The sequence below is a fragment of the Rutilus rutilus genome, assembly GCF_951802725.1.
Source record: "Rutilus rutilus genome assembly, chromosome: 5".
NCBI lineage: Eukaryota > Metazoa > Chordata > Actinopteri > Cypriniformes > Leuciscidae > Rutilus > Rutilus rutilus.
In genome coordinates this window covers 1,640,406-1,664,664 of record NC_140213.1, presented here as the reverse complement: position 1 = coordinate 1,664,664, position 24,259 = coordinate 1,640,406, and the positions used below count along the sequence as shown (strand labels likewise).

The following is a 24,259-nucleotide window of genomic DNA, read 5'->3' as shown; positions in this document are numbered from 1 at the left end:
TTTTTGAGGAAAACATTCCAGGATTTTTCTACACAGAATGGACTTCAATGGCAACCAACTATACCAATGTTCAAAGAAGGTTCAAATGTCCGTCTCAATGCAGCTTCACAGTCTCGACACGATCCCAGTCGAGAAATAAGAGTCTTATCCAGTGAAACCATCGCTCATTTTCAATTTTTTTTTTTTATTCTATACTTTTTAACCACAAATGCTCGTCGTGCACCATCTCTGAGATGTGCCATGCATTACGTCATCACGCTGGAAAGGTCTCGCGTCACGTCATCTATGTAAGTTATTTGTCTGTGTTCTCCGGTTCAGAAAGGAGGGAAGGGAGAAAAACTCCCCTATTTTTTTCGTGACCTTTCCAGCGTGATGACGTAATGCATGGCACATCTCAGAGATGGGACACGACGAGCATTTGTGTTTAAAAAGTATAGAATAACATTTTTTTTTTTGAAAATGGCCGATGGTTTCGCTGGATAAGACTCTTATTTCTCGACTGGGATCGTGTCGAGACTTTGAAGCTGCATTGAGACGGACATTTGAACCTTATTTGAACATTGGGATAGTTGGTTGCCATTGAGTTTCCTCAAAAATCTTCATTTCTTTTCGACTGAAGAAAGAAAGACATGGATATCTTGGATGACATCGGGGTGAGTAAATTATCAGCAAAACTTTTTTTTGAAAGTGAACTAATCCTTTAAGCTCTATCCGGACGGGACTAGTGTAACATGGAGAGGTGCGGTACAGTAATAATCACCAGAGCTTCTCCGTGAATTTATTCCCGTCGGAATTGGCATCTCAGAGATCATTACGGATAATGTCAGGAAAGAGCTTTACCTTCAGTAAGAAGGTCCGGAAAAATGACCTCAGGTGATACTGAACAGACCCGCTGTAAACATGTACGTAAATATTCCATCATTTCCGTGTTTAAAAGTAGTTTCCCGTGGTTTTCCAAGTATGGAGACGCTTGAAAAGCATCAGTTGTGTTCTAGACGCTGGAACGAGTCTGTGGCAAAACTCACGTGTTTCACACACACCATCAGGTCAGGAACTAAATGTCACATTTTAAAGGTGCCTTAACTATTATTTACTATTATTAAGTTTAGGGCAGGTTTGATGAAAAAGATTTTTTAAAAATGTATCCATGTATATAACTTATGAATTTTAGAGTTTTTCTCAATTGTTTACACACAAATACTGGTACTTGAGACACAATGACCACAACATGTAACTCATTCACCGACCCCCTGAACCAGTTCTGCTAAACTACAAGCACAATTCCTGCTTTACACTCAAACTGCAGGTCTAAAACACACCTTTTTCAAAACACTACACACAATTCTCTGCTTTTGGCACAATTTTCATGCAGAAAATCTTGTTTTCACAAGGAACACACTGCCATTCAGATATGCACACTGACTAACACCCAAACACCCGTCACACAGTTTTACAATTAACAATCAGAGCTTTAGCATAAAGGGCCACAGGTCAGCTCTTCAACAGGTGAGCTCTTCAACAGGTGAGCTCTTCAACAGGTGAGCTCTTCAACAGGTGAGCTCTTCAACAGGTGAGCTCTTCAACAGGTCAGCTCTTCAACAGGTGAGCTCTTCAACAGGTCAGCTCTTCAACAGGTGAGCTCTTCAACAGGTCAGCTCTTCAACAGGTCAGCTCTTCAACAGGTCAGCTCTTCAACAGGTGAGCTCTTCAACAGGTGAGCTCTTCAACAGGTCAGCTCTTCAACAGGTGAGCTCTTCAACAGGTCAGCTCTTCAACAGGTGAGCTCTTCAACAGGTCAGCTCTTCAACAGGTCAGCTCTTCAACAGGTCAGCTCTTCAACAGGTGAGCTCTTCAACAGGTGAGCTCTTCAACAGGTGAGCTCTTCAACAGGTGAGCTCTTCAACAGGTCAGCTCTTCAACAGGTCAGCTCTTCAACAGGTGAGCTCTTCAACAGGCGAGCTCTTCAACAGGTCAGCTCTTCAACAGGTCAGCTCTTCAACAGGTCAGCTCTTCAACAGGTGAGCTCTTCAATGGAGCAATGGGTGCCAACATTGGATTATTTTTTAATTTTTTTACTGTAACTGTATACAGTCAATTCTTCTGTTGTTGTGTTTGTAGACCACTGTATGTGCAGCTCTGTGTTGGTTGGGATGTACACTGTGTACAATGTTTTTGTGGGAAAAATAAAATATATTTTTTACCGTGTATTTGTGTGTTCTGAGTATAAAAACAATATTCTCAAATATTTTACAACACACTTATGTATGTACTGTCTGTAGTAAGTGTAACACTGAACAAAAAAAGGCCTAAGTCATTATGATGAATGGAGAAGAAGTGTTTTCCATTCATCATAGTGTTTTACATTGAGCACATCAGTGTTCAACTGGTTCTTATAAATGTCTATTCATATGATGGTTTGTGTGTGTCATTTGAAAACAAAATACCATTTTGAGAAGAAATAACATTGTTTTGAATGTAAAGTTTAATTTTGCAGGAGAATTGAGGGGTTTTGCCCATTGTGTGTGTGTGTGTGTGTTTTGATTTGTGTGTAGAGTTCTGAGAATATGAGGCATGCTTTCAGAAAATGTGTGTAAACAATCGAGAAAAACTGTAATAAATTGAATCAAATTAATCGTAATTATATTTTTCATTATTATATATTTTTTGTATTGCTCTTATGACAGTATTCCACTGTATAATTAAAAACACGGAGGAAAAGCATTCAGCTGTGCTGTGAACATCAGTCAAGGTTATCCGTAGAGAAGAGGAAGACAAACTGAGGGATTTAGCAGACGCTCTTCATCTAATAACACTCGCTTCACATTAACTGGCATCAGTGACCCTGAAGTCTGTGTCTCGAAGCCTTACTCTCATTACTGGAGTCAGTCCAGTCCATCTTAAACGAGGCCGCTCCACGTCTCACTTATCACTTAATTACATTTGTAACGGCTGTGATCTCGCTGTGAGCCGGCCGATGAAAAGTGGAAGATAACGTGGCGATGCTAAATGCCTAAACGTGATGTTAAATTCAGCCTGAAGATTTACTGCACGAGTTTCTCATTCTCCACGGAAGCTCGAGCAAGGGATCGTGGGATTGGCAAGCTGTGAGATCATCAAAAAAGTTGAGAACTTTATGCAAATGAGAGGAAAGGCCTGATGGTCCACCAGGAAGCAAGAATATCCTTCAATCAGAGCAATTATCTTTGCCATCATTAAATATAAATCATCTCCTCCACTCCTCTGATTGGCTGCCTGTCATTACCCGACTCTACATCATCATTAGGAGAGATGAGGAACACTGGGACCCCTGAGAGCAGATACACACACACACATACACATACACACACACACACACACACACACACACACACACACACACACACACACACACACACACACACACACATACAGGCACTAAAAGCATCTAAAAGCCCATCAATCCCTCATCATCCAGAGAAAACATTCCTCTTCTCTTCCTCTTCTCTTCCTATTAACCCTCTGGGTTTTTTTGTTGTTGTTTTTTGTCAATGAAATGAATATACTATATTTTAGTTTGATAATGTTTTTTATTTAATATTTTGTATTTTTAGGGGACTTTTTTATACTAAAATATATTTACGCTGTATTTATAATCCATGTATTCACTTTTTGAGCATAAACCTGAAAAATTAATTTCCAACTTAAACTGTGGTAAATCTTGAATGCTTTAAAGCAACAGACTGAAGTTTAAAGACGACACTTGGCAGATTTTTGCTGAAGTGGAAAAAGTTTAAAAAAGTGAACTTAAAAAAGTAACAGAATTTTACGTGTATTGTTATGAAAAATGCACAAAAATACTACTTAAAATTTTATATGAAATATATATTTTCAAAATCACGTTTTACTCTAAAACTGCAAGAAAACAAGTTGTGTTCCAAATTTGAGGTTGATATCTCAGTAAATGATCTTTCAGTGAGAGTGTGTTCGGCTGCAGTACCAAACGCTTCCACTAGAGGAAATTCATATTTTCCCCCGAGGAGCTCAAGTGTGACTGTTTTTCAGGACCATTTAATAACCTGTTTGAATATTTGTATCCACACAGCCAGTCTTAAAACCCTTACCAAGTTTCATATCATTCCAATGAAGTAAAAAATAAAATAAAAATAAAAAACTTTTCTGTCAGAAATGACTGACGAGCACCAGAGGGTTTTGATTTTGCTCTTATTATAATCATATGAAACATGATGAATTAGATATGAATAAGATGAATAGGATCTAAAAGCCCATCAATCCCTCATCCGTCCTGAGGAGACGTCTGGAAAACATTCCTATTCTCTTCCTCTTAAGGATTTGATTTTCTCTTATCGTACGAGCGACAGGAACAAAGCCAGATCACGGGCGTAAACGTGCAGATAAAGAGAGTCTCTCAGGCGTTATAGAAGACGTTAACCATTCCTTTGCTTTTAATCCGAGGATTCATTTCGCTTTATAGATCTGAAAGGTTCACTGTGGTTCATGATACGATTCACGGTTCTGTGTGTGTGTGTGTGTGTGTGTGTGAATTGTTAGCGTTCGGCTCATTAACAGCATACGTGTCACTCGCCGAACCGTGAGATTACACTTTTCAATTGTTCTTCACTGCTTGAAATCCATCTTTAAAAAGCCTGTTCTGGGTTAAATACAAGTTAGGAACTGTTGACATGCAGTCGAAAACCACAGAAAATGATTCAGGCGTCAGTTTAAGAAATAAACACGTTTGTGTGTGTGTGTGTGTGTGTGTGTGTGTGTTTACGAATGTATTTTCAAATCCAGAGAGTTTAACAGCAGAAATGTGTAGCTTGTATATTTTATTCAAGAAAATATTTCAGACACTACTGTACGTATATAGTATATATGTGGGATATGTATATATAATATATTGCATATTACTTGCATTTCACCCGGAACATTTCTTTGAAATACAGCCTTCATTAGCATACAGAGCTAAAGCTGCGATGTTCATTAAAGCTGAGCAGATTGATGTGATAGGAAGGGAACTGTGTGGAAGCTGATAACCTGCTTTACTGTACATGAGATGAGCAGAAACTGCAGATGAGAGCTGGGTCTATAATGTGTGTTTAAATTACAGGCCCAAAGAGTGCATTTGGTTCTCCATTCCCTCGCCGGCTCGCGGTCCTGCCGAAGATGCACATTAGCGCACCGCTAATTCATAAACTTTTACTCTCCCTCCATTCAGAGGAGATTTATATCTCTCCCTTCAGCCATTCTCTGCCCTTCTCCGTCCATAAAGCCGGTCACCGCTAGAGCCTCTTTACCTTTTAAGATCTTTATGAGACTGGACTCATATCACTTATGCTCTGAGCCACAAATATGATTAGACCATCGCTCTGAGCTGCACACCTAGTGCTTCTATTATGCTAAAGAGTCCTACTTGTTTCGCAGGTCTCCTGCACCAGCTTCACATTCATCCAAGGTCAAAAACACTTTAATGTCCTCATAATCTCCACTGCAGCTTCAGCTATTTTCTCTCAGTGTCTGAAACGCTTCCATCGAGGATTCAGTCTCTCTAAGCCCCGCCTCTCTGAGAGCTGCTCTGCTGTGATTGGTCAGAAAGCAAACGCTCATTATCATATCTGAATCTCAGCTCTTGATCACAGTGATACGAACAGTAGCGATGGCGTGGGTTTTACCGTATCAGTCTCAGAAAACAGCGTCTTCTCGACACGAACAACACGAACCAAACTCTCCCAGTCTCAGATACACTACAGTGTTTGAGGGCGGAGCTAAGAGACGCTGCTCAGCCAATCAGGACCACAGGCTGGCATTATGCAAATGAGTTACAAACCTACAGTAGAGCTTTTACATTCACAAACAGACATGAAAGATAATATCTGAAAACACATAAGATGCACTTTAAAGCATCATTCATTATTTGAAGCCAGTTGAAATAAAATACCCATATATGTGTGTGTGGTTTTGTTCATACTGCCTTATTAGCTATTAGAAGATCAACAGATGAAGCAAATGTTTAATAAAGCAATCAAAGAAGGTTTCCTCATAAACTAGTTCAGATCCTCATCAGTATTGCAGGAGCGTTTGATAGTGCGCATTAATATTTCATCAGACGCAGACACGATCGTTTGCATGTACGAGTCTCTGCGGACGGAGTGTGTGTGTGTGTGAAGTCTCGGGTCTCTACATGCTGTCAGGTCTGGTTTAGCACAACACCAGTGAGGGAATCACGACACACACACACACACACACACACACACACACACACACACACACACACACACACACACACACACACACACCATCCAGCCCCACATGTGCTCCACTGGGGATAAAGACGCTCCAGGCCGGTTTCACAAAGATAGACTACTTTGACTATGGCTTAGATATAGTAGATAGACTTCAGATAGACATCTAAATCAGAGCGTTGCACAAAGCACTGAAGACTCTGACTATCTTAAGTAGGACTACACTGCAGTGCATTCTGGGTAAAATAAGACACTTTTCAAAACAAAAAACATGGCGGATCGAGTAAGTGCATTCAGCCGCTCAGTGCAGTTTACCCCAGCGGAGAACATGTGTTTGCTGGAGGAGTGTAACTGTTACAGGGACATTTTACTTGGGAAATTTAGCGGAGAATGTAGTAACAAGAAGAAATGTTTCAATTATGAGCCATTTCCCCTTTTCTTTTGGCTGTTAGTAATGTAACTGATTGTTACTGCTGGTTGTCAAGGTAACAGAGTCTTCGACCTGAGTTAGCCTGGGGGTAAGAGGGGTCTAATGTTTTTGGTCTAAATTAAGTCAGTCTTTATTTTTTTGAAACAGTCTAACTTGCATTAGATCTAGTCTATGAGCAAGACTTGTCTAACACTATAGACCGCTCTAAAATAGCTTTGTGAAACGGTCTGATTTAGATGTCTGGCTGTCTACTACTGTATATCTAAGCCATAGTCAAAGTCTATCTTTGTGAAACCGGCCCCTGGCTTTACGGTGACGTTTACAGTAGTTTCATCACTGACTCATTACGTCACAGCTCAATAACACATTTCTGCATTACACATAAACAATAATCAGTGTTGTGCAACATTTAGAACTCAAGTAATGCTTTTTAAATTCCAGCTACATTTTAGCTGAATTAATCAATTTATTTATTTTATTCATAAATACATTCATATTTATTTATATATTATTTGTTTATTGTTTTAATTTATTCATTCATTTTATTTAATCATTCATTTATGTATTTGTTCATTCATCCATCATTCATTCATATTTATTTATTTATTTATTTATTTATTCATTCATTCATTCATTCTTTAGTTTGTATTCATTCGTTTAATCATTTTATTTATTTATTCATTCAAATTAATCACTTAATTAAATGTATTCATTTATTATTCATATAGTTTTTATTCTTTCATTAATTAATTAATTTATTCAAGTATTCATTCATATTTATTTATTCATTTGTTAAATCGTTATATTTATTCATTTATTCATTCATGATTCATAATCATATACTTATTAATTAATTCATTTGTTCATTCATTCATTCATTCATTCATTCATTCATTCATATTTATTTATTTAATCATTCATTCATTTTGTTTATTTATTCATTCATTAATGCATATTAATTTATTTATTTCTTTAATGTATTAATTCATTATTCAAATAGTTATTCATTCATTTATATTAATTCATTTATTTATTCAATGTATACGGTAAAAAACGTTGGGTTATTTGTTTAACCCAACCGTTGGGTTACACATATTGGGTCAATGTGTTGGGTTATTTTTAACCCAACATTTTTAAGTGAGTATATATTCATTATTCATATAGTTATTTATTCATTCAATAATGCATATTAATTAATTTATTTATTTAATGTATTCATTCATTATTCATACAGTTATTTATTTATTCATTTATAGATAAAGCTGGAAGAAATGCTGGTTGAATTTCAATAAAATTTTCTTTGAATTGATATGATCACTCTAAAGGTCAAGGGTCACTTCAGGCTCACACTGGCTGTGTTAAATGTCAGATCGGAGCGGTGTGTGTGTGTATGTGGGTCTGTGTGTGTGTGTGTGTGTGTGTGTGTGTCTCTTACTTGAGCGAGAGGGAGAAGTCGTTCTTACTGGTCTCGCTGTGTGTATGTTAGAGTGTGTGTGTGTGTGTGTCTCTTACTTGAGCGAGAGGGAGAAGTCGTTCTTACTGGTCTCGCTGTTCCTCACCAGGTAACTGGCCTCTTTACACAGCCTGAGCAGAGACTCGGCGTCGGTCCGGCTGATCGCTCCGTGAAACCAGCTGTGAACGAGACGTGTGTGTGAGAGACACATCATCACACTCATACACTCATAAACTCATAACCGTGATATTCCTGCCATCCTCACATCTGGCTCTCGAGCGGCAGCTCGGGGTCGATGCGCTCGCCCAGGCCCGGGTCCACAGAGCTCATCTTACTGGCCTGGCGCTGGAGCGGACGGCACTTCAGGTCTTTACTGGGAGACATCCGAGACTTCTCCACGCCGTCAAACTGCACTGTAACAGCAGAACACAGATATTATAATACAGTGCAATAGTATTATAGTATTTTTTCATTTATTTCTCATATAAAGATTTTTGGTAACACTTTACAATAAGGTTCATTAGTAAACATTGGTTAATGTATTAACTAACATGAACTAACAATGAGCAATACATTTGTTACTGTATTTATTAATATTTGTTAAAGGGGTGGTATAATGCCCTTTTCACAAGATGTCAAATTAATCTCTGATGTCCCCAGAGTGTGTGTGTGAAGTTTTAGCTCAAAATACCCCACAGATATTTTTATATATCATGTTAAAATTGTCACTTTTTGAGGGTGAGTAAAAACACACCGTTTTGTGTCTGTTCCTTTAAATGCAAATGAGCCGCTGCTCCCGGCACAGGGGGCGGAGCTACGAGAGCTTGTGTGTTAGCAGCTCTGATTACCTCACGACACACACTAAAATGACAGAAACTGTTCTGCCTTTTATGTTAAAACAGAGTCAGACAAAGATGGAGAGACTCTAGAAGAAGTGACAACACGCAGAATGCAACAGGACGTCTCTGAATGGTTAGTTGACGAATTTATGTTGCTGATGTGGAGTTAACTATCTTCAATTAGCATATTCTGTCATGATAATCTATAAATCGCTCGTATAGGAACTGTTGTGAGACGCACACAGAGTGACTTTCTATTGCATGTGAAAAGACGGATGCTACAGTTTGAGCTGACTCACAAATGTGCTCGACTACAACAACTCTTCCTCTTCTCAACATGGACTGCGTGTTCAGGGGGCGGGGTTTATGTAATTTTTAGGGTTGGTGATGTCACTAACCCGGGAGGAATGTGGTGTAGTCTCTACCAGCTGTTTGTTGTAGTCCTTAAAAAACGATTTCTTTAAAAGCAAATCTCTCCCTTTGCTTTGAACTTTGAGTTGTAACTTTGCAGATGTTGTTTATGCTCAAACAGCAACATTACACACTAACTAAAGCTAGAAAAGTCACATCATAATCAATCACCCCTTTAATAAATATACAGCTGTTCATTGTTTATGTTAGTTCACAGTGCATTAACTAATGTTAACAAATAATGTATTGATTTTAATAATGCATTTATAAATGTTGAAATTAATATTAACTAAGATTAATAAATGCTGTAGAAGTATTGTTCATTCTTAGTTCATGTTAACTAATGAACCTTATTGTAAAGTGTTACCGGATTAACAGGAAAAGTCTAGAGTTAAGTGTTATAAGTCATGAACCAAACCAACCATCAGGAGCATCATAACAAAAACTTGATTTGAAGCAAAAATCAGACAAAAATACACAGACTTAATGGCTTTAGTGCAGGAAATGACTACAATCCCATGAAGCATTGCGAACAGCGTAACGATCGAGAAATATGAAACTATTCATTTATAAATGTTGCTTATTTAAAGGAGCACGCCGACTTTTTGGGACTTTATCTTATTCCCCGTATCCCCCAGAGTTAGATGAGTCCACACACACCCTTCTCATCTCCGTGCCGTAACTCTGACGCACACCGCTAGCCTAGCTTAGCACAAACACTGGAGGTAAATGGCTCCAGCTAGCATACTGCTCCCAATAAGTGACAAAATAACGCCAACATTTTCCTATTTACATGTGGTAATGTGTGTAGTCACAGTGTGTGCAGATAACAAGGTCACATGAGACACAACCATCTTCTAACCGTACACACACTGGGAACTATATTCTCAGAAGGCGAAGCACTGCTACTTCTGCGGAGGGATTTGAAGCAGAGAGTTCGCTCAGAGTTGGAGTAAATCAGATGTATATAGTTCCCAGTATGTCTATGGTTAGAAGATGGCTGTGTCTCGTGTGACATTCATCTTGAATGAGGCGTGTCGAGATATATTCAAGATATTTTAAGCATGAAAGAAAAAAAGGATCATCTTTGGTGATCAAATATGAGTTTTAAGGGATACAATCATTGACTAAAGGGGGACTGTATTATGTGAGCGTCGATCATTCGCAGTGCTTCATGGGAGTGGGCGGAGCTAAAGAACAATATTGGCACGTTTTGCTTGTTTTGACTCTCTGATTGGTGGATTTTCTGCACAGCATCATGGGTAATGTAGTTTTTCACCGCTTATTCCACTGTTAAATATGAATATATATAAAAAAAAAAAGTTGAAATCATGTAGTTCAATATCAAGTAACAACCTCATCGCTCACAGTAGGTCTGTCTGCAAAGGTTTATACGTTTTCGTTAAAAATCTATTTCCCTATGGAGAAAACGAATGTAGTTTTTCTTCCGGAACCGAGTCTTGTGCTCTATTACACCACTGACTGTGTCCACAGTACTCCGCATGTAAGCTACTTTATATGAAAACTTGTTTCCACCATGGAATAAATAAATAAAAAATTCACCTTTTTATCTCACAAATCTGACAACATATATTCAATTTCTTATTTCCTTTTTTAACGGTGTCTGTATGTGCAGTGATTTAAATGTTGAACTAAAATCCACAAGTGTCCTGTAACTCCTCTAGCATGACACCGCTCTCCAGAAACAGTTTTTGAAGGAAATTCCCAGCATGACCTTGTAAGATCAGCAATCCATGAGCTTTGAGTTTTATTGAGCAGAAAGTCCCTCTCGACTGTAACTCAACGTGTGTGTGTGTGTGTGTGTGTGTGTGTGTGTGTGTGTGTGTGTGTGTGTGTGTGTGTGTGAGCCTGAGGGATCGAAGCTCATCCTCCATGTAATGAGAGGAGCTTCAGACGAGACACACACTTCATAAAGCATCTCACCTGAGCACGGGTACGAGGATCACACACTGAGCAAACACAACACACACACACACACACACACACACACACACACACACACACACACACACACACACACACACACTTGTCAGAGAAAACTAAGAGCTGTTACTGTGTGTGGAGAGAGTGACTGGCAGCTGTTTAAGGGAGGCGTTCACACACACACACACACACACACACACACACACACACACACACACACACACACACACACACAAGAAGGGAAGAGAATGAGAGAGGAAGAGCCGATGTTTTACTGCACTTGTTATCATTTGGGTCCATAACCATATCCGCCTTATTAATACATCATGTGCATGAGATATCAGTGCTGAGTAGTGAAATAAATATTAAATATATAAATACCTTTGTAAAAACTAGCAATTATAAGAAATACAAATTATTTAAATTAAAAAGATATATTTTTTTATATTTTTATTATTTGATTTAAAAAAATTATTTTATTATAAAAAATGATCTGATCATCATGTCATTTAATTTTGTGATAGTATCCGGCTGACTGTACGATAGTTGCTTTAGATATGAATATCTAGAAATTATTGTCATTTAATTATTGAGTAGAGATACACTCACACACTCACACACACACACACACACACACACACACACACACACACACACACACACACAATTATATATATGCCCAGTAAAGGACATCAATCCCCACATGAGATGCTGCTGCTCTGCATGCGGGTCACAGAGGTCACAGGGGTCATAGAGGTCACAGAGGTCACAGGATGTAGCTGTAGTGAGAGAGCTCATGTTTCTGATGGATCTGTGGCCTCGAGCGTCTGTGACCAGATTTACCACACACACAGACACACTCTCTTTCTCTCTCTCACACACACACACACACACACACACACACACACACACGCTCAGTAAAAAATCAGTAACATGGTACCTGTAATGCCAGTATTAACAATGAGTATTATAAATATTCAAAGTAAAAAAGTTGCAGCTTGAATATTAGCAGGGATAATACTGAAGCAGACCTGTGTGTGTGTGAGAGAGTGTGAGAGAGAAAGTGTGTGTGTGTGTGTGTGTTTGTGAGAGTGTGTGTGAGAGAGAGAGAGAGAGAGAGAGTGTGTGTGTGTGTTTTTATGAGTGTGTGTGAGAGAGAGAGAGAGAGAGTGTGTGTGTGTGAGAGAGAGAGAGAGAGAGAGAGAGAGAGAGAGAGAGAGAGAGAGTGTGTGTGTGTGTGTGTGTGTGTTTGCATATTGCATGAGTGAGAGATGGAATATCATAATTTTTGTTTACTGTTTGGCATAAAGTGTACGTCGGTGGAGAAATGCTCTGTTACCATGGAAACCTGCCATGCAAATATACTCAACCCGATCATAGCTGTCAAATCACAATCTGAACACACTTCAGGAACTGAGATGAGTGTGTGTGTGTGAGAGAGATGACAAAAAGATCATAATGTGACCCCTGTGTGGCCCTCAAAAGCAGCTCTAATCACACTCATGAAGCACAGAACATGACCGTAACCTTGACAACGGCACGCCCAATCAGCACTCAGTCGTGAGCGTGACATCAGCGCTGCGCTTCAGGCAGGAGGACTCGTACTTCTTTGACCTTTTCATGTCTAATAGACTAAACATTCAAGCCCGGTGGAACGGTTTACCTGCGATGAGGTCAGAGGTCAATCTCTCCGTTTATAACCGTTCATCTCTTACGTGGCCTATCACTCTCCTTCAGAATCACTTACAGCGAAAAACACACACACACACACACACACACACACACACACACACGTCAGAGAAAACTAAGAGCTGTTACTGTGTGTGGAGAGAGTGACTGGCAGCTGTTTAAAGGAGGCGTTCACACACACACACACACACACACACACACACACACACACGCACACACACACACACACACACACAAACACACGCACGCATGCACACACACACACACACACACACACACACACACACACGCGCACACACACACACACACACTCACACACACGTCAGAGAAAACTAAGAGCTGTTACTGTGTGTGGAGAGAGTGACTGGCAGCTGTTTAAGGGAGGCGTTCACACACACACACACACACACACATGCACACAAATGCACAAAAGTGCACACGCACACACACACGCGCACACACACACACACACACACACACACACTCACACACACGTCAGAGAAAACTAAGAGCTGTTACTGTGTGTGGAGAGAGTGACTGGCAGCTGTTTAAGGGGGGTGTTCACACACACACACACACACACACACACGCACACAAATGCACAAAAGTGCACTTGACACACACACACACACACGTACACACACACGCACACAAATGCACAAAAGTGCACACACACACACACACACGTCAGAGAAAACCAAGAGCTGTTACTGTGTGTGGAGAGAGTGACTGGCAGCTGTTTAAGGAAGGCGTTCACACACACACATGCACACACACACAAACACGCACACACACACACACACACATACATACACACACACACACACACACACACACACACACACACACACACACACACACACAGACACACACACATACATACACACATGCACACAAATGCACACACACAAAAGTGCACACGCACACACACGCAAACACACGCGCACACACACACAAACACGCATGCACGCACACACACACACACACACACTTGTCACAGAAAACTAAGAGCTGTTACTGTGTGTGGAGAGAGTGACTGGCAGCTGTTTAAGGGAGGCGTTCACACACACACATGCACACACACACAAACACGCACGCACGCACACACACACACACACACACATACATACACACACACACACACACAGACACACACACATACACACATGCACACAAATGCACACACAAAAGTGCACACGCACACACACGCGCACACACACACAAACACGCATGCACGCACACACACACACACACACACACACATACACACACACAGACACACACATACACACACACAGACACACACACACATACACACACACAGCAGCGACTAAACATTTAAAAAAAAATAAAGTTGGAGATTCTCCACCCTAAATCATCCATGGAATGTTTCATTGCACTAAAGGTTCTTTAGATTATTAAACCGGTTCTTTAAGATCTGATCACTGAGAGGTTCTTTGGGGTCACAAAAATGGTTATTTTATGGCATCGCTGCAAAAAAAGAAAAAGAAAAAAAAAGATCTTTTGGAAGCTTTCTGTTGGAGAGTGAGTGTTGGCAGCGCTGAGGGGGCGTGTCCAGTCATGCAAAGTTGAGGGAAATTTGACTATGCAAATGAGCAGCAATGCAATGGCCTATTTACTGTCGAAAAAAAGAAGAGAAAAATCTATTGTTACTAAACAGTATAAAAATAAGTCAAATACTTAAAGGTGCATTAAGCAACTTTTCATGTTAAAAATACCCGTTTTTCTAACCCATACATGCTTAAACAATTGCCTGATGGGCTGAATGAGCCCTTCTATGATCAGTGCGATTGCCTCTATAATCCTGTACAGTAAAATAAATAAGAGGGAAACGGGACGGAATCGACTGGGCGTGACGTCATGCGCGTTCACGCTCACCTGGCTATGTCTGGCAGGTTTGTGTATTCGCCGCCATTATCCGCATCAGCGAAGACAACTCAAGCGACTTTTGCAAAAGTAGAAGATGGATTCAAAGAGACCGGCTTCTAGTTCATCCCAAACCCCAACGCAAACTCCATGTAACCGCGTGCACAACTCTGGTTGCAGTTTCGCGTGTCGCCAGAAGAGGGCATAGTTCTGCAAAAACTCAGAGACTTGCGCAATGCACCTTTAAATAAGGTATTCTTTTAATTATTTATGTTCCTCTATTAAATCAGTTCTGTAAAGTCTGCAAATCTTAAAAATCAAATGAAATTTGAACACTTCCTTTCTTTTCCTTTTTCTTGATTATTTATAGATTCATTAAAAAATTATGTTTTAATAAATTAATTATTAATTGTGTTATAATTTTACTTAAAATTAATATATCTGTCACAATTTCTTCAAGTTAAGCTAAACTTTTATTTTGGCATGTTGCAGACAAGGGCCAAAAATGCAGCTATAAAATCACAGTATGTGTATTATTATATATGGACAAACAGACTCAGAAATAACAGAAATATATGAGATCTAAAGCTGATTTATTAAAGTGTGTCACCTCTAACCACAGTCTCCACCATGAAGCTGGAGTAAAGAGACTGCAGAAAGAGAAGCGTAAACGCGATCAGATTTATCAGATCCAGAGCTTGACGGAGAGTGAAGGAACGTGTGTCATCAGACAGCAGACGTGCAGAGATAAGAAGACTCAAACATCTGACTTTAATTGGGAATAAGGATCAGGACTGGAGGAATGATGCGGACAGATGCGACCTGTCAATCATCAGTGTTTCTGTATGAAAGTTTGTCATATTAGATGATCTAAATCAATGTGAGATAAACAACATCATCTGTGACTCTCACATCGCGGCAGATACACAATCGCACAAGTTTAAACTGCATCTATTTATTATTTATATATAAACTGGGTTTCGACATCTTTTGACTAATCATTTTCCATGGCTTTTCCTTTACTTCTTCAGACGTTTGAGTTGTGTTCAATATTTTAGAGCAAACACACAGACATTACCATAACTTTTACAGTCACAACTTCAAAATTCCCTGATATTCCCAGGCTTTCCATGACCATGAGATCCCTGTCAGTAATAAACACACTAAGTATTATTTAAATAATAATATGAATGATTATTATTAATGTTAGTATGAACATCAACAGCTATATTTATTATTACTATTATTATTAATAAACATTTGTGTATGTGTAGGTCAGTTATTATTATTAGAAGTAGTGGTACTTAAGAACATTATTGATAACAATTAATAACAAATATAAATAAAAAAAATTTTTTTATATGAAATATTAATTAATAATTTGTAGTCGTTTGTGCGGCACAGCTGGTTTGGAGCATTTCCTTTTCCAGTTTATAACATCATTTCCTGTTTCCTAAAACATCATTTCTGAGAAGGTTCTGATGAATAAAAACATTAAACACGCCGTGTTGTCTTGAAAGCACACACACACACACACACACACACACACACACGCTGACAGACGACGCATACGGACACTAAACGCCTCCATTCCTCACTGAAACACACAACCAGGGCTTTCTTCTGAACGCATTTGCTAATTAAAGCTGCTAATTAATTCTCATTTGCTAATTGACTAATGGACGTTCCATCAGGGAGTGCAGAGCTCAGCGGGACGTAATGAAGTTCTTCCGCCATGATTAATAGACATTCACATTCTGAGCGCATACGAACGGCAGACGTCGAACCACGTAATAAAGACATCGTTCATATTCCTCACTCCACGGGTCGATCTCGGCTAAACCGTGCGGGAAAATAACATGTATTTGATAACAGCTGAACGCTCACACACGCTAAACACTCGTCTTTTGTTCCTCCCTTCATTAAAGCCCGGGCGTGTGTGTTCAGCGCCGAAGAAAAGCAGATCTCCACGGGCTTATTCCTCACAGTCACGCTCGCATAATGAAATCTAGATATATTTTAATTATATTATTTCATATTCTACAGAGACTCAAGCCTGAAAGAAAGGACCGGAAAGCGGCAACAATTAATTCAGAGCCGAAAACAAAAGGCTCCTGCTTTTCTTGGTGCAAACAAAAGAGTTTGCCGATATTTATATGCAAATTTGATTTCTGGCCCATCGAGTAGCACGCGGAAATTAAAATCTCGTCAGATTAATGAGACAGCTTGTCAAACGCTATAGTTCAGAACAATAAACGTCGACTAGTAGTGGCTAGTTGATTAGTGAGGTCAACTGGTGCTTTAAAGACTCCAGACATTTAGAGAACGGTGATGAAATATGAGCAGAACTCAGTGGATATTTGACTGGTTTTGTCCGTCCTTCTGTTAGACTGTCTCACACATGAATTATGTTGAATATCTGTCAGCTGTTAAATTTAACTACACAATTAGATAATACCAGTTTAGCTCAACCAATCACCAAGCAATGCTTCATTGTGTTCAGTCTGTGTGTAAAAAGAGCATTAGCAATTAAAGAAAACACACTTCAGCAAAACATGATCAGCTCAAAGTGTCCCAATCATTTTTGGGCCCAGATTGTTATAAATGTCACTGGTAGTCTCTGTATGAAGAGCTTCTGGGTGTAATATGTCACAGTTTACTTTATTCTGCTCTCCTCACTCACATTAATGAACTATAGTGTCCTGATCACACTAGTGGAACATATCACACACTGAATAATCTTTGCTTTGACTGTGCGTGTTTAGATTTGACAATAAAAGAGACTTCGTTCATCTTTAAAGCAGCACTTGAAATGTTTTGAACAGTTTCTGGATGTGAATCTGAGCTTCGGCACATCCAGAAAGCAGCGTTCCCCACTGAACTCCCTGAAACGACCCTTTAACCGGTTTATTCCTGAGAGGAACTGGAGTGACGGGATCATCTTACGCTTAATCTCTGGAGGAAAACCCGGATCAATCCTGGTTAACTTACAGCCACCTGACGTGCTTACACACACACACACACCACTGCCAGAAAACCATCCCGTCTCACACATAAATCTGGATTTGGAGCGAGTTCATGAGTGACACGCAATACCACTTTTAAGCATTTTTTTGGCTTTATTGTGGCACCGATACACACGCGGATCGAGTGAGCGAACGCCGTCCAGAAGTCTGAGACGGAAACATGAATTCCAGTCATCTGATAGTTTGATCCGTATTCCTGAGGAACATCTGTAATCTCCAGGAACAATCGCTTCTCCACATGTCCCAGTCGAACGCATGAAATGGGAACGTGGTGATTGGGTTACACACACACACACACACACAGGTGGTAAACTGTGAAGAGAAGCACTAAACGTCTCAGAAGTGGCTGTTTTTGAGTGTCAGATCTGGGTTTATAAAAGCCAGCGAGGTGTTTCAGGAAAGCTGGACTCGAGCCGTCGGTGATTTTCTGCTTCACTGGAAGCAAATGCTTAATTTGGACGGTTTCGGCAGAAAGACGCTCGATTCTGACCGCAGTTCATTCACTTTATCTGAGCGTATGTGCCTCATGTGCTTCATGTGCTTCAGACGTTTGCAGGAGCGGGAACGCCACAACACAGCAGTGATCATCCAGAGGGAAAACCTCTTCATTATTCAGAGTAATGGAATAAAAAGTTTGATCTAGATCAGGGGTTCTCAATCCTGGTCCTCGAGGGCCACTTTCCTGCAGAGTTTAGCTCCAACCCTAATCAAACACACCTGAACCAGCTAATTAAGCTCTTCAGGTTTACTAGAGAACTAAAGGCAGGTGAGTTTGATCAAGGTTGGAGCTAAACTCTGCAGGAAAGTGGCCCTCGAGGACCAGGATTGAGAACCCCTGATCTAGAGTAACTGAGTGACTACTCTATAATAATAATAATACAAATATACTGTTCATATTTTTATATTTGTAAAAAAAAAAAAAAAAAAAATCACAAACAAATATTTTAATCTACTCAAATAAACAGGATTATTTGGCGGTCTGGCTCATATATATATATATATATATATATAGTGGTGGCCAAAATTATTAGAACACTTGGCATATTTAAGGTTTCAATTGTTATTTTCCACATTCTTCTAACCGGCGACCGAAGGAATCTGCAGGAACATTGGAAATGATGGACTGGCCCATCAAAGTGCACACCTCAACCCCGTCGAGAACATGAGCGGCGAGTTGGAGAATAACCTGGACAGATCTTTTGTACATTCAAAGGAAAGCGTTTGGCTTCAGTTGCAGAAGGCCTGGGATAACAGTAGTGTTGAAGTTCTCAGGAAATATATAGACACTACGCCAGATATCTGTGCTACTGTAGTTGGTGCAAAAGGTGGACATGCCGTATATAAACGTTAAAAGTGGATAAAAACAGTACGACTCACTTCATCTGATATTTGTTGTGCTCAGAGCAACCATCTGCATGTTTCATGAACATTATGAAATTAATTAATGGTTTGGAGGCCAAAAAAATTCTATATTTTCAGATCTGTCAGGTGTTCTAATAATTTTGGCCACCACTGTATATATACTATTATTTAAATAATACTTAAAGTCCCCCTGTAGTCAATAATTGTATCCCTTAAAACTCATCTTTGATCACCAAAATGACATATTTAAAGTGTTTTTTCCTTCTTCATGCCTTAAAATATCTTGAATGTATCGCGACACCCTTGCCTCATTTAGTATACGCGGTTCTATGAATATGCAAATGAGCCCCGCCTCCACTCACTCACTCAGCTCAGAGATCCACTGGTTGACGATCACACGTTGATCTGATTGGTTACAAGGTCGTTTGTGACGTCAGAAACACCAGCGATTTCAAAGCGTGTTTTTGAGACTGTCTTTGGTTGTTTGATGGGGGTTTTTTTGCGGACAGAGATCTCATGATCATGGGAAGCCTGAACATATCAGTGAATTTTGACATATTGATTTCTAGGACTGTAGAACTCCTAATTTTGGGGTTACTTTTGCTCTAAAAAGTGTAAAAAATGCTAAATGCTTTTACAAATGCAATCCAGTACTCAGCAACAATTGGAAAAGCCATCAAAATGTCATTTATATACATATATATATATTTTTTGTTGTTGTTTTTGTTTTAAATAATAAATTGTGGGAGTTTTAAAGGGCCCCTATTATGGATTTTTGAAAATGACCTTTCATGTAGTGTGTAATATAACTCTAAAAGAATAAACACATCCTTCAAGGTGTTAAATCTGACAGTGCACTGTATATAAAGTTATTGTCTTTCAAAAGTAAGAGTCGACTCTGAGTCAATTAAATGAATCGTTTTTCAAACGAGCCATTAGCCGTTTCGTCGTGACGTCAAGACGAAACATTAGCATATTGCCCGCCCACTTATTGCACGCAGACACCAGGGAAAACTTGTCGAGAAGACGCTGTGCTCTACAATGTGAAGTTAAAGCCAGTTTTTTTACAAGGACAAGCATGTGGAGAATCAGAGGTTAAAGTTAATCTTTACCACGATATCACAACAGTATAATCCTAAACTTTTGCTGTGTTCCCTTTATTTCACTGACGACTGATTCTCAAATCTCGGAGTTCAGTGCAGGATTAGCAAACTAATGCAGATCGTCTGTCGTTCTCACTACTCTGAGGAAATATTAATCATGGAGCAAGATTTGTTTTATGGTACATCAGTCATTCACATCAGTCATTCACGCTAGAGCTTGGTTAATGTATATTGTATACATGCACTGTTATTGATACAGTTTCCACGTGTTCACCGAAATAAATTAGAAAAAAACTCTGTAAATAAATTAGTCCAAGTAAAATCATGGGTTTGTTGATGGACATGCATGGGGTTGAATAACTAGCGTTAGTTCTTCCAGTGTTTCATCATCGGACTCGCGCTCGCATTGATATGGTAAGATCGACATCATTGTTCGCTACTGTGTTTAGTTGAAGCGTCAGGACACTTCTGCTGATCAGCTGTGGGCCACGATTACCTGTAACTGTGTCTATTAATGCAGATCGTCTGTCGTTCTCACTACTCTGAGGAAAGATTAATCATGGAGCAAGATTTGTTTTATGTTACATCAGTCATTCACGCTAGAGCTCGGCTAATGTATGTTGTATACATGCACTGTTATTGATACAGTTTCCACGTGTTCACCGAAATAAATTAGAAAGATACTCGGTAAATAAATTAGTCCAAGTAAAATCATGGGTTTGTTGATGGACATGCACTTGGTGAGGAATTACAGTTGCAACATCTCATATAATATTCCTCAAACTGAGTAGCGTATCACTGAGAAACACTGAGTCCTGCTCGAGTCGTCCTGATGGAGGTTCGGGTTGAATAACTAGCGTTAGTTCTTCCAGTGTTTCATCATCGGACTCGCGCTCGCAGTGATATGGTAAGATCGACATCATTGTTCGCTACTGTGTTTAGTTTACGGTGTAGGAAGCGTCAGGACACGCAGAGCTGACGTTGTTATGGCAACGGGCGTTTTTGTTTTTGAGGCGCGCTGTACGCGGTAAACCACTCACAACAGACTGAGCCGTCTGGCCAATCAGAGCAGAGTATCTCACGGAAAGGCGGGATTTAGAGAGATTGATTCATCTGACGAGTCGTTTGAGAATCACTGAAAATGTGGTGATGTGCAAATGTATATTATGAGGAAATGAAACAGTTTTTTGACCTTTGATGCATGTACACCTGCTGTAGGAGACTCCACAACAACATTAGGGAACGTTAAAATAGAATAATGGGGCACTTTAAATAAGAAACAAAAGCAAGGTTGTAAAATAAAGTCACTTTGTGAAATTTAAAGTGACATTGTGAGATATAAAGTCAAATTTCAGTGAAATAAATAAGAAATAAAGTCACATTCACATGTGAGATACAAAGCTTGAGACATCTGAACCTCAGAAATCCAGCGTCTCCGTGTGTGTCTCGCGAAGGACAGTGATAATGAGCGGGTCGGGGGTCAAGGGTCGAGGGTCGGACCCACCGTTCGTGTGCTGGTCACAGGCGTTCGCTGTATCTCTGAGACCCGGAGAGGACGGAGACTCCACCAACTCCATTACAGGAGGACTGGTGTTGAGCTGCCCGACCGGAGGAGGCCACGGCAGGTCCTTTATCACCTTAATCTCCACTGCAGAGAGCCAGAGGAACAGAGGAACAGAGGAGAAAAGAGGAGAAAAGAGGAGAAAGAGGAGAGGAGCGTCAGTGAAGCAGGATCAGGTCAGCAGGGAAAACAGACACAGACTTGGAAACGGAAACAGGAAAGGAAACAAACAGCAATGCAGTGTGTTCAGGTCTCCGCTACACACACACACACACACACACACTTTCACCCTATAAAATCAAGTATCAAATATGATCATCAGGCTTTTGAGGAAGGTTTATTTGTTCATCTCTTAATCATCATTGTATTGCATTGCATTTTACGTTTGAAAACTAAAGCTTTGATAATAAAACTAAGCATTTAAATATCATCTTTCTACGATATATTATTGGCAGATATTGAGTAATATATAGAGTAACTGATATTTATATGCATTTTATGTCAGTATCTGCTGTACTGTTATAAAGAGTTCAATGATTTACTTTACAAACATCAGAATTTCATTTATTGTTGTCCATATAAATATCAGCATCTGCACCAGAATGCATATTTTTGCTCAGTTTTGGCCTCTGGATGAAATCGAGCTGTTTTTTTCCTTCATATTCTCACTATTTCAGACTACACAAGCCATTAAATGTGAGTATTTAACACAAATGCAAAATTATTATTGTTTGCCTAAAGGTTTAATAAACTGTTCCATTTCTAAAACAACCGATTTAAAGGGTTAACTAATAAAACACTGATAAATGCTCAGAGAGTGAGGTGAACAGATCTGACTCCTAGTAAAGTCAGAAGTCTTTGTGGGATTCAAATTATTATATTTCCATATTATACGGCTCCTTAATAGGAACACACACACACACACACACAGTAGCATCTCCATACGCTGCGTTCATTACAGACGTGTCAGATCTTGTCTAGTGTGTTATTCAAAGGTAATAAATGGTGTAAAGCAAATTCACTTTTCTCTTTCTCTCTATTAATGCATTTTTCCTGGACGTAATCTTGTCCAAGTGCAGCCATCCAGTGACAGCAAATCTATTCCCGGGAACGTCCCCCTCGTTTACAGGAGAAGCGGATCCATATCATAACAGAGAGCGCATGAATAGAGCTACATATGTCATACCACGTTATTAAAGTGCCCCTATTATGCTATATTAAAGGTTCTTAATACTGTTTTAAAGGTCTCCTGCAACAGGTTTACATGCGTTCAAGGCCAAAAAACAAAAATGTTCTCATAATATTCAGCTCTTTTCTCTCAGTGTCTGAAACGCTTCCGTCGAGGATTCAGTCTCTCTAAGCTCCGCCTCTCTGAGAGCTGCTCTGCTGTGATTGGTCAGAAAGCAAACGCTCATTATCATATCTGAATCTCAGCTCTTGATCACAGTGATACGAACAGTAACTATGGCGTGGGTTTTACCGTATTAATCTCAGAAAACAGTGTCTTCTCGACACGAACAACACGAACCAAACTCTTCCAGTCTCAGATACACTACAGTGTTTGAGGGCGGAGCTAAGAGACGCTACTCAGCCAATCAGGACCACAGGCTGGCATTATGCAAATGAGTTACAAACCTACAGCAGGAAGTGAGACTGAATTACTGACGACTCGTTTCAGTTCAGAATCTCTTCTTTCTTTCAGGAGACAAAAACTGTTTATGAAATCATTTGCCAGAGTTTCTTAGTGCAGTTTCTCAGCATCTTGACTCTTCACAGTGACCAGTTCTGTGCATGAATTAACTTCATGCACCAGTTAATTAAAAACACGACAGAGTGAGTCGATGCGCGCCGGGAGTTTGATGTGGAAGAAATGAGACGTCGCTGTCACTTAAGCCCCGAGCTGCGTCTCTTTATTAATAAAACAAGCAACAAATCCCTTCATTTTGCTTTCCATGCATCTTGTCCCTGTCGATGAGCTGACAGAAACAGACACACAATCCCAAACAAACACCAGACACACTCAGATCGGCTCCGTTGCGAACAGATGCGAATGCGCGGCTGAAACTCAGAGCAAACACACTTGTGATTCTCTTGGCATCGGCTGCTCTCAGCACTTGACAGGCGAACGACTGAAACTGCCAGCGCATCCAAAATAAAGCTGGCTGTTTGTTGACCGCCTGTCAGGCTTTACAAGACGATAAACAGACTCAAGCTCTCGGTTATGAACTCGCCCTTGTCTTTGACTCCAGAGGGGAATCATTTAATCAACTTCTAGGAGAGAGAAATAAAACATTGAGGAGGACTTATAATGCTTG

At 39.8% G+C, this 24,259-nt stretch overlaps 1 protein-coding gene across 3 annotated transcripts in view; it reads right to left on the bottom strand.

Moving 5' to 3' along the window:
- shf (Src homology 2 domain containing F) overlaps positions 1–24,259 on the bottom strand; it is a 133,844-nt gene that overhangs the window by 4,045 nt on the left and 105,540 nt on the right. For 2 of the 3 annotated variants that reach the window (XM_084409136.1, XM_084409135.1), the window contains 2 exons: positions 8,388–8,535; positions 8,182–8,301 (listed from right to left, as the gene is read on the bottom strand). In XM_084409136.1, the coding sequence (XP_084265262.1) occupies positions 8,182–8,301; positions 8,388–8,535 (268 nt within the window). Of the gene's footprint in view, positions 1–8,181; positions 8,302–8,387; positions 8,536–21,887; positions 22,032–24,259 lie in introns of all 3 variants that reach the window. The other variant, XM_084409134.1, reaches the window with a different exon arrangement.